Below are 12,357 nucleotides of genomic sequence, written 5' to 3'. Positions count from 1 at the left end.
AATACAATATTTGAATAATAATAATATAATAATTATATTTTCTCAATTACACACTAGTTGAAAGAATAAAGTTAGTGTGGAACAGTGGTTAGAGCAGCTCTTGCCTCACAGTTGGAATGTTGTAAGTTCAAATACTATCTGAGCTGTGCTGCATTTTCCCCCTTTTATATAGTGTTTTTCTCCCAAAGACATGCATGTGAGTTTAATTGTTGATCCTGAATTGCCCAAAGAGTGGTTGTGTACCTCTCTATATTTGTGATGGACTGGTGACCTGTCCAGGATCCACCCTGCCCTCAGTCCAGTGCCACGTGACCCCGAACAGGATAAAGCAATACAGAAGTTGTATGGATGGATCATCAAAGAGGGAAAAGGCATCCCATGACCCTCTGAATTTTTTATGTTTTTGAGTCTCTGGCGCCCCCTAGGGGGCGACGCACCTTGAAAAATACTGTGGTTGTGCACTGACACTAGAATGCAGTTCATTGTAAATTTTAAGCATAAAACATGACTAATAATAATAATAATAATAATAATAATAATAATAATAATAATAATAGTGATGGAGACGTGAGTTCATTTATTTTATTAAACAGTTATTTACATGTGATGAGAATATTTAAATTGTGTTTTTCATGCGTTATCGTCTCTTTCATAAACCTGACAGGATGAATATTGGCATTACATCTACAGTGTGGATGAATGTTGTAACTGGATGGATTTTATCTTCATTACTTGAAACATCAAGTCTTTCGATAATTGATTTTAGATTTAAAGAAGTAAAATGAGAAGTCTCCTCGTGTCTCGGGTCTGGTGCGCGTCGCGTCCTCTTTGTCTCGCGCTGCTGCGTAAAAGAAAGAGAAAGCGTGCGTGCGGGTTGTATAAACCGCCGGTTGAAGTCCCGCGCGCAGCTCACACACGCCACTAGATGACAGCACTGTCTCACCAATCACCCCCGTGAAAAATAGCAATATTCCCAACTCCATACGCAAGGAATTGGACTGTCCCTTCCTGTTTAGAGCGAGAGAGCCACCGTACCGCCGCGCACCGGAGCAGGAACACGGCCGCTCGCGACGCGATTATGTCCGGATTTCCACTGTGTTTCTCAGAGACGCGGAGCCTTCGTCCCTCCCGCGGGCTGCACAGGTTTCTCCATTAGATCCCGCAGTTATGTTATTCTCCGGGTAGCTGGGAACGTAGCAGGCCTGTTTACTGCGCTGCCAACCCTTGTTCCTTTCCTGTGTCAATGATTGTCCTCCCCTCACTCTCATGGCGGAGACTAAAATAATATATCACATAGACGAGGAGGAGACTCCTTATCTGGTCAAACTCTCGGTTTCTCCGGAGAAAGTCACCTTAGCGGATTTTAAAAATGTCCTCAACAATCGACCCGTCAATAGCTACAAATTCTTCTTCAAATCCATGGACCAGGATTTCGGGTGAGTGGCCGCCCTCGGTGATTATTATTAGCCGGATCGTTTGGCTCATTCGCTATTTATTGCCGTGTGTTTAGAGAGCTCATAACAGGCCCTGGTATCAAGCATGAAGCCGCCCGCGACCGACTGCAACAATCTTACATGTGTGCGAACTACTCACCGTGTGCGTGTGTGTGTGTGTGTGCGTGTGTGTGTGTCCTGGCACCTGCTCATTATTACAGGCTGCCCTGTGCGCGGTGGAGGAGACACACGAGTGTTTGAAGTGATACCAGATCCGTCCAGAGCCCTTAATGACGCAGCCCTGCATGCATTACACACAGCCAGACCCCTCATGCTCCACATATTAATGTCAATATAATAACCATGTGCAGGGGACGCGTCCCAAAGCCCCCGTGTCCTGCTTCACCCCTGCACATGTCTGTTTTTGTGTCATTTCTCTTCTTTCTTCAGATATGATCTTTTTTTTTTTTTTTTTTTTTTGCAGTGTGGATGAGAGAGATGAACATATGAAGACGTAGTAATATCTGGGGAAGTTGCAGTTTTATTACACACACATGAACACACACACACACACACAATAGACTGCAGGTGAACCCCAGGGGCAAAATGGGAACCACATGATTGTGACAACAGCAGCATCTTATCACCTTGTAATTGCCTCCGTACTGATAATCCTTCAGACAACACTCCTTCTTCACACCCGAGTTCATCTCAGTTTCCTGATTGAAATGACAATATATTTAGGATCACTGGTGTAAATTGGAGCGGACAGCCTATGCATACTTGTTTGTCCTCCCAAGAAAAGCATTTGGGTTAAATAAGGCGTGCTGAACAGATAAGGGTGTTCCATCTCACTGCATGCCGTAATCCACTTGGTATTGTTAGTATGGAATTGAATGGGCAGGTTTTATTGTAATCGAACATTGTACAACTAAAATAATCTGTCATACTTCACTGTAGTGTGACATTTTAAAACAGATCATTCTCATCTTACGTTTAAATTTGGTGATGGTCCGGGAGGTGAGCCCATTTCTTGAGGTCATTGTTTCGTTTTTCAATGCAAAAATTATATATAAACAGATTTTCTATTCAATTTATTATTTAGGATAAAATTACAGTATTGAACCACATTTCATGTATTGGGCAATGACAAAATGTTCGCTTTTTTACAGACGTTATTTTTTGCAACACTCTTTTTACTCACGTCATTCAAATAATCCTATTTTCATTTACTGCATGTTGATCAGTATGAGTATAACCATAGAAATATCTTGTCCCTTCTCCTCTTTCTGTATTTCTCCCGCTGTATTCCCATCCTGGAGTTCAGGAGTTGCTCCACGGCCTCGTGGTCGTCTCGGTCTGTGACGCCGGCTTGTGTCGGGCCTCTGCTGAAGATGACATATTTGTGTCAGGGCTTGCTTGCTCTCATTCCAGCCTGAACAGTCATTTCCAGGCCCCCGCGTACATTCAATATCCAGCGCGGCCGTCGTAAACACGATCGGAGGAAATGCAGGAGCGGGCAGTGTCTGCGAGGCCGAGCGTCATGCATTTCCACTGCAGCCTGACCTTGTGAGGGAAGCGGGCTCTTCCTGGTGGCCGGCCCGGCTCGGCACGGCGCTTTGTCCCCGGCCCTGGCTTCCTGCCTGCCTCGCGCTGCAGGCCGGGGTGCTCGCTGGGCCTCAGGTGATCGACAGGCAGATTATGGAAACAAACAAAGCGTGTTTGCTCTCTCCACATGGAGACACGACTTCAGGTTGCTACGCCGGCCTGACCGTCTCTGCATCATGTTAAAATTACACTGTGAGCCGGTCAGAGTGAGTACAATACTGTTGCACACGGATGATAAAGGCATCTCCAAAAGCATTCCTGCCTTTGAGTTAGGGGTGAATATTCAGGCTCAGTGAGTGCCGTATGGTACTGGCACAGTATGGAAGCAAACCCCATTCAAAGGCACAGAGGAAAGCGGCGCTTTGTGGTAGCCATGCTGGCTGTACCGCATACACGCAGACAGTATGGCTGCTGGAGAATTAGCAGTGGAGGAGTAAGAGTGCTGAGCAGAGAGGGAAAACATCAAATCCCTTGCAGTTATAGACAGTGTTTGAAATGTAAATGAGCAGTCAGCGCAGGGTCCTCTGTAGTAGACCCCCTGCCGAGCAGAAAAAAACAGCCATTTTCTTATGGGATTTCTGGACCACATTTGTGCCGGCCATATCGGCTCTTTAAGCAGCGGCCACACAAATTTGATAAACGTTTCGTCTCCCAAAACGCCTCAGCTTTCCGCAGTGAACGTGTCCTTTCAACTCCCCGTGGAATGGAAGGGAATACGTGTAACCCAGGGGCTGTGGCATTTCCATTCTCACAACAGAGCACGGCAAATCCAGCGACACACACATCTCGCTCAGATTTCATACTTGCTTGTTTTTTTTTGTTTTTGTCAGGAATATTCATTCTTTCATCAATATTCATAAGACAAGAAGCTAATTGAGACGGGGATGTTTTGAAACAACCCGATTGGTGTTTTTTTTTCCCCCCGAGACTTCAAGGTGATGATACGGCGTTTCGTCATTGCCACCGGTGGCGAGCAGGTTTGAGCCCTCACTATAATGCAAGTCACAGAGGCACTCTGGAGCTGAGGAAGCAGCCAAGCTGGAGCTCTGAAAGAAACAGCCTTGTTTGTGCCTCGGAAAATAGGGGGCTGGTAGGGGGACGTGTTTCTTGTGCTGAGAAAGTGATGCTAAACCAGAATAGTTAGAGGACAGAAATCCGCAGCACTCTGCTCAAATTCTCTCCAGCCTGTATCGGCTTGTTTTTGAAGATTGTGACAGATTTGAAGTTCCTGCTGCAATTTGGTGTCAGCGCAGCAATAGCAGCACTCTGGCTGCGATAGTGATTATATAATACGTGTCGTATAGTGGCATTATCAATAGAGGCCATGCTGCAACACCTGAGCCTTGCGATTACAGCACTGTAGAAACCACGCACGTTGTAAGCACACAATCATTAACAGCTTCCTGGATGTCTAAAACTCAATTAAGCTGTTTACTAAGAGAAATTCTGTATCACGTTAAAAGTCTATCTGTTCACCGTCTTATTTGTCTACAAATATTTAGCTTCCCTGTTTATAGCATCATTAGCATCAACCCGCCAAAGTGCCTGGCCTGCTGGCCGGCGCTGGCTGGCTTCTGCGTTCTCCTGCCTCCAGTCTCTGGCTGAAGCTATTACCCAGCACTCCTCTGTGTTTTCGGAGCATAAACAAACACGTCTAATCTCCCCCAGCTACACAAATATCTCCGGCAGCGGAATATTCTGCGATCACCAGGGTAAATCTTGTGTCATTATCCTGTGAAATCTGTTAAGACCTATTTAAGCTGTCCGCTGTAAGGAGTCAGATGTGTGACAGTGGCCCACACCAGACACATGCCTCTCTAAATACAGCTTATGTGTTTTTTGTGAGCGTGTGGGTGTGTGTGTGCTTCTTAAAAGTTCACTAGTAGTGCGATGACTGGCCCTGATATCAGATGGACTCTATTAAAGACGTCATCTCTTATCACTGGAATCGTTTCGCTTCTCACAGCGAAGATACAAATGCCTTTTTTATTTGTCACATCTTCCAGAGGCCAGAAAATACAGTTCTGTTGGCGTCACCGCCGGCCTCATTCCTGCCAAACATTAGGAAGAAGCGTTTTATTTGTACAGGCCACTCCCACATCCTCACAAGTCACCTTACATCTGGTCGTGCAGCTTGAGAGAGAGGATGCAAACACTTCCTACCTAAAACTCGGCCGGCAGACTCGACCCGCCGCCGCCTCCCTCCCTTTTCCTCCCCGAGGTGGAGCGCGCCCCAGACTCCGTGGTTGTTGGTTCCAGCCACGAGGCTACGTTATCGCTGCCCACCACTCCCAGCGCCGCGGCTCCCGCAGCAGCAGTGCACACAAAAACACCACTGGCTTGGCTAATCATTTCAGTAGCAGGGAAGTTCTGGCAAACAAGAAGTGGAAAATAAAAAAGCTATGAGGCCTCTGTCAGAGACACCCCTGCATAAAATCTTCTTAGGATTTCCTGCTGCTCTCGAGTCGTGCCTCTCCCTTTTCATGTACCATGTTCAAAGCCAAGAGGCTAATATGGGATCTCCACAGAGTTTCAGAACTGCATGGTTGTATCAATTTGGGTAATATCCTTGTGGAAACAGCATAAATACAGCATAGAGGAATGGAGGATTCTGCTAAACGTGTGAGGACGTTTCAGCTCGGCGTCAGCGTGCCAGGTGCTCGCCAGCTTGTCCCCTGCCCCTTTGGCGTGCGGCGAGCCCGATCCGTGTGACACAGGACCGGCAGGTGTGGTTGCGGGTTGCAGATGAACTGTGCCCCTGCAGGTCAAGGGGTAACTGCGAGGTATTTTTGTAGGGAATTTACAGCCAGGGGCGAACTCACTGAAGAAGTCTCTCACACCAGATAGCTCTATTAATACACGCCTCTGTGCTGTGATGGCTTGTTGTGGCTGCGATCAGGGCTTCCCTTCCTACACACACACAAAACATCCACTGATATACATTTTCTTTCTATCTATACACACCTACATACACTTTTCTGTCCATCTGCCTGTTGACCTGACTGTCCTTCCTCCCTACTTATTCACCCTTCTGCCTATCTACCTACTTTCTTATCTACCCACTTACATACCTAATCGCATATTTATGTGCCTATCCGCCCGTCTGCCTCTGTCTGTGATTGGATTTTCATAAAACATGCATACCAACACAGTCTTACTATTCGACCTGTTCATCACTGATTTATGGCCGTATCTCGCCAGGTTGAGTAGTCTTTATCACATTGAGCCGAGAGTAACTGGATGGACAGTCACGATGTCCATAAATCACTGACGGGACTCTGGGACTGACCGCGGCGGCGTCGCTACCCAGAGCTTACCCACTGCTAGCAGGGCGGTGGAGCTGGTTAAAAGCGAAGTGGAAAATGTGATTTTGAAAGCGTGAATGTCGCTGAGTGTGTGGAGGGAATGAGAGTGTATCCAGGTCGCGTTGTGTCGAGGTGACTTTGTGTCCCACTTCTGCTCCGCTGGCCTAACCGAGTATCTGTCTTCCTCGGTCCCCAGGGTTGTCAAAGAAGAGATTTCCGATGACAACGCCAAGCTGCCGTGCTTCAACGGGCGAGTGGTGTCCTGGGTAAGTGAGATGGATGACGCGCGCACGTTGACCCAGCGCTCGCCTGCCTTTGCAAACTCAGCTCGAACCAAAGACGCTTGAACGCTCATAGATCTTGTGGATGTGGCCGTGCGACGCCTCCACAGAGCTCTTCAAACCCCTTTCAGCGGTTATATCATAAAAGTGTGGGCTCCATTAAACTTAGCCGCTGTTAAAAAAATTCAATCAGCATTATAGTCAGACTCTTCGCTTTTATCTGACAGTGAGTTACTCTGTTGACTTAGGCAGCTCTGTGGTATTTATAGAAGATAAATGGCACAGTGAGACCGTGTTTTCCTGCTGGGAATTTAAAGTGTCACTTCAAATCAGCCTGTCTATATTAGAGGAGGATTTACGTCCTAATCATTACTGTGTCATACAAGACAGTGGACACGGGGTCGAACCGTGGCTCTAAATATTGACTGAAAGCTAAGCATGAGGGTGTAAACATTTGATTAGCAGCGTGTGTTTTCAATCTACTCTGTTTCTTCTTCTTTTCTTTTCTTTTTTTTTTTTTGGGGGCTATTAAGTGAAAAGAGAGGTTTGTAGATGGACTTCATTGATCTTTGTGGGGAAAGTCATAACTTTCACTGCCTGTATCCCCCAAGAGGTCAGAGGTCAGAGCTACACAGTGGTGGCTGGCGACTTGTTAGAGACAGTCCTGCTCAATACCACTTAATTAATGTCGATGCTTATTTACAGCACGGCTTGAAGTCTTAACCTGTGTTTAAAGTGGTGTGTGTGTGTGTGTGTGTGTGTGTGTGTGTGTGTGTGTGTGTGTGTGTGTGTGTGTGTGTGTGTGTGTGTGTCCAAACCAGTGCATCTTCACATTTCATGCACATTTTGTTTTAAGTAGGTCGGCCTGCTTGGACTACTTGTGACTTCAAGCAGTTTCCACTGTTCACATAGCTGTCTGTGTGCTCAGATCAATGCGTTGGTTTTGTCTTTTTTATTCTTCTGTTTTAATGAATTTGTATTGATTTTGGTGCGCAAATACTGTTGGATAACTGGTTATATGTCAAAAGCTGTTCCTCACCATGGGTCATTACAAACATCTTACACACTAGTAGGGCTGCAACTGTTAAATGATAAATTATGTAAAGTTTGATAATGATGATGATGATTATTATTGTTATGATTACTATTAATCAATGGGGTTTGCAAAATTACTTTCTTGATTGATTGATTGCTTTGCATATCTGTCAAAAGGTAGTGAAAACGCTTCACACAGTCCAGACTGGTGTCTGAAATTCAAAAACTTCTAAATATCCAGTTTACTAGGATATAATACTGTATATATAAACCTATACTATTCAAACTATTTGTCGACTAACATTTGGTTAACCGTTTATGTTCTCAAACTCTTATACTGAAATCAAATGACAAAAAAGACTTGCTGTTTTCTTGTTAGCCACAGCAACTAATAGTATATCTTCAACTGCAATGCTGACTCTTGTCACATGAAGGCTATACTAAAGATCTAATTTCTTCTATCTATGAGATAAATACATCTATGAAGGCTGATTATTGAGGTTATATTTATGAATCGGAGGTGTAACAGGAAGGAACATCATTTATTCACACATGCATTGGTTCCTGGTGCGTGGAAATGAAATATGCTCACATATCCGTGTACTTATATCATCATTCTAGCTCAGGTTACAGACTGCATTGGATGAAATCAAAGCTCACTGCATGGCTGCACCAAGCATGGAGCACTTAACTTGAAACGTATACAAGTAGTCATCTCATTCAGTTGAGGAAAGAGGAAGTGAATAAATCATTTAAGTGAGACTTGATGTGAAAATAAAAACCTAATTGGAAGCATTTATTTAAGATATGTGACAAATTACCTCAGGAAGAAGAGACGAACAAGGAGAAATCAGCTAGAGATACAGACTAATGCTTCCCAGTGTGGCCTCTTCCTTGTCATTGTTAGAAGAAATCATGGAATGCTGAATGAAAGGTAGAACTAACATTTCATGTTATTAAAACATGCAATATTATATTTCAGTGTTTTAAGTGAAATTGAATAAGATCTGACCAGGATCAATTAAAAGCGATGACACACTGCAGTATGTGTTATTATGTGGAGCCATGGTTCACATATCCCCCTTCTACTCAATCACTTCAACCACAGCAGAGATATAATTCATCCCTCCTGCATGGTCATTACTGTTTGCCTGGCACTTACTATTATGTTGTCGCTATTTTCCCAATTTGTGGGTCAACTGTGACTCAGATGGCAGAGCAGGCTGGTCTATACATTTGTGTCCTGCAGTTTGATCTCTGGTGCCCCCTGGAAATGTGATGACATGTCCTATTATACTCGTAAAAGTACCTTCCACTTAACATTCAATTCTAGCGTCCTTACAGTAGTGCAAACAAATAAATTCATCATTCAGCTAAAGAGTGTTCATTGTTGAGTGTCAGTTGGTGAGCTCAGCTTTATCTTGGAGCACATAAGTAGATATTTACAGCATTTTAATCCCATTTTGAATACTAGCTCCTTCTCAACAGGGATGTATTTTGATCTAAAAAAAAAACAAAAAAAAAAACAAAACAAAACTGTTTTGTTTTATGTGTTAGTTCAGCATTTTAACTCCGAACCATTAAACATGCTTCTGTTGTGTTGCTTTTGGATGGAAAATCAAGATTTTTGGTCTCACCCTCATTAATCAGTGTCTCTCTTTTGATATTTATTGTTTCTTGGTTTCTTTGTAATATTCAGTTTGCTATTTTGACGATCCTTTAACATGTTATGGTTATATTGTAATAAGTGATAGCGTGCCTATACTTAATTTTGGGTCCACTTTAGGAACGACGAATTTAGGAATGATTTTTGATTACTATTTAAAAATGTAACTGAAACATTTTCTTTGTTTTTCTTTTTTTTGTCAGTATGTTTGATCTGGTTTGTGTAAGTACCTTTAGTTCTTTTGAAAATACCTTCAATAAGATAATTCTCCTGCTATAAAAGCAGCTGCGATTCAAACTAAGCCTGACTCTAGAGAAGCTGAAGAGATCCGATAGTGTTTTGTACATCTGGAGTCATTAATGCACTGCTAGTCTGTCAGCTGATAGTTACTGTAACATAAGAATCGGTATCCTCACATGACCAATCCACGCTCACTTAATGGGGTCATTTTAAATCTCAGTTCGGTTTATTTCAAGACGGCTGGCTGTCTGCATCAACAAAACGTTCCCTGACCTCTTGTTACTCCACATGAAACAGTCTAATGAGCCTCCAGTGTTGTGGAATATTTTTTATCTGAACTAAAGCATGGTTTCTATCAAAAGACGGCTTTGATAGTTTATTAATGAACTGTGGAAATTATTTATCAACTAATTAGATGTAATGTGTTAACCACTTTAAATTTGTGGACTTCAGCGTGGAAATGATGTTACCCTGATTCCTCATAATGTGTGAAGCCTCTGCTTTCATTTCTCATACAGTTTGTGTGTGGCAGGGTGTTCGGGTCTGAAATTTCGAAAGTAGGTTGAGGAGATGATGTGATATGATTTGATATTTGGTGCTTAATTTGGTTGTTGATGGGTACAGTATGTGTATGCAAAAAGGAAAAGGCACTTAAATATTGTGTGCAGCATCACTATACCCAGCTAGGATTTGAACCCACACCCTCACACTGTGAGCAGAGAGAGCTAACCACTGCTCCACCATGTTGTTCGACTCTGAAGCAGTATTTCAACATGTAATCTTTTCATTTTTAAACAAAGTAAAGATACATTTTTAAAGCATCTTGTGTATTTTTTCTGTAAACCAAGGACAGGTACTGACTTGCAAACTTTAAAGCAACTCTTTTTTATTTATTTTAGCATATTCACGGCAAAACAGAGCTGGATTTGACAGGCTGGTGGGTTTGATGTTAACTGTGAACGTGGGGCCCCAGGTTCAAATCCTGGTCGGATCAGGAAGGAGATCAAACTAACCTTGCTGTTTCCACTCCTGTAAATGAAGCAGATGATTGTAAGCTTGGTGCTGCGTTGCTTGCTTGCATAATGTTGACCTGCTGCTGAATATGGCTGCACACGCTCTGGAAATGTGTTTGTTTGCTTAAAAAACACAACCGTAGCGTGCAAGTTTGTTTTAGAATGTGAGCAATTGTTGCATTCTTGATTTAAAAGAAGAAATCTATAGGGGGAAAAAAAGAAATTCTTTATCAAATGTTTTTTTTTAATAAAACTTGAATGCAATTTTAATATCAATAAAGATTGTTTCAGTGTTGTTGTTTTTTTTAATCTGAGGCTTCCTGAATGATTTAGACAGCGTTAGACATTCTTTTATTTTAACATAACGGGACAACTTTAACTGGGAAGTGAAAGTGAGAAGACATCCCTTCTCGGCTGTTTGCTTTATTAATTGTTTGTATTCTTCAGACCTGCTGTAATCTCACATCACAGTTTGGTTGCTCCAAAATCCAGTCAAACAGGAATGATGGAGGTTTTGAGCTTTTGCTGCCTCAGCCCCGAAGCTTTGGAACGGACTGCCTCTGCATGTCGGGCCGGCCACTTTCACTGCCTCTTTAGCTCTGCTTCATTTCAATCTTTGTGCATCGCATCTTCTCCCTGCCTGGGAAAACGTGTGTTTGAGGTTAAGTCATGAGTCAAAAGCCGTGATTCGAAAGTGGTGAGTCGTGACCTGAAAGAGGGTTGTATTTTCAGGCGGATGTGGGCTTTTGCTTGGGCATGAAATCTTTAAGATAAAAATTAATGTAATGTTGTATATTGACACCTCTAAACAACAGGAGGATGGTGAGTTTAGTTGCTCAGTTTGTTTATACATACTAATTGAGAACAGATGTGATGCAGAATTTGAAATAAATAGTTTATTATATTGAAGACAAAAATATAATTGTGTTTTGCAGTGAGGTTTTGACACATTAAAAACCGTGAAAACATGATGCATCATGAAATGGCTCATGGGTTCATTTAATTCATATTTGCTCATGAAAACAGAACTGAATCAGTTAAATAAAGACCGACGTTTCTGCTGATTCAGCATTAAAGGGACTTTTTCCCCTCTTAGCATCCATTTTTGTGTGTTTACACACCTATTTTGTATTGATACAGGTTTAAACTGCATCCTGTATTAATTCAATGAATTTAAAAATAACATATTATATCATTGAGGGGTGGACTGTGGGTCCTAAAATGCCTGTCGATGTGCATGTGAGTGTGTGAGAGATCGTCTGTGTGTGTGTGTGTTTGCCCTGCGATGCACTGCTGACCTGTTCAGGACGCACCCCGGCTTTATCTGTAATCAGATGAAGGGATAGACGGACAACTGTAGAGGACCTTTTAACAGCTGTTGTTTTTTAAACGTGCTCTATAAATAAATGTGATATTGAACTACAAAGCCAAGATCCGGAGAGGGATGCTCATTGTCAGGATGCTTCAAACTAAAAGCCGGGCAGCTCTTAGCAGATGCAGAAGGCGATGGAAAATCGCAGGAATACTTCTTTCTTTCAGATGTGACGAAATGAAACCAACAAATGATAATAAATAAAGCATCTCCGTCTTCATTTACTTTTCTCGTGACAGTGCGGCGACACCTGTGAGTCCTGGAGCCTGCATTAAAATAATCCATACAGTTGTTGGAAGGCTGTGAGCCGTAACTTTCATTACTGAGGCTCAGATGAAAGGATGGGTCACCGTACATCATCCTTTGTGCCGACACCAAACTCGGTAAAAGCACCGCGGTCTTTT

General features: G+C 42.9%; 1 protein-coding gene across 2 annotated transcripts in view; it reads left to right on the top strand.

Annotated features, from left to right (window-relative positions):
- The first annotated feature begins 991 nt into the window (after positions 1-991).
- dvl1a (dishevelled segment polarity protein 1a) overlaps positions 992-12,357 on the top strand; it is a 29,832-nt gene continuing 18,466 nt past the window's right edge. Inside the window, exons 1-2 of one of the 2 annotated variants that reach the window (XM_030119545.1) lie at positions 992-1,436; positions 6,543-6,612. In XM_030119545.1, coding sequence (XP_029975405.1) covers positions 1,267-1,436; positions 6,543-6,612 — 240 coding nt within the window. In that variant the 5' untranslated portion in view covers positions 992-1,266. The remainder of the gene's footprint in view (positions 1,437-6,542; positions 6,613-12,357) is intronic. The other variant, XM_030119546.1, reaches the window with a different exon arrangement.

Source organism: Salarias fasciatus, chromosome 20 (assembly GCF_902148845.1).
Source record: "Salarias fasciatus chromosome 20, fSalaFa1.1, whole genome shotgun sequence".
NCBI lineage: Eukaryota > Metazoa > Chordata > Actinopteri > Blenniiformes > Blenniidae > Salarias > Salarias fasciatus.
This window is presented reverse-complemented; position numbering and strand designations above follow the sequence as displayed.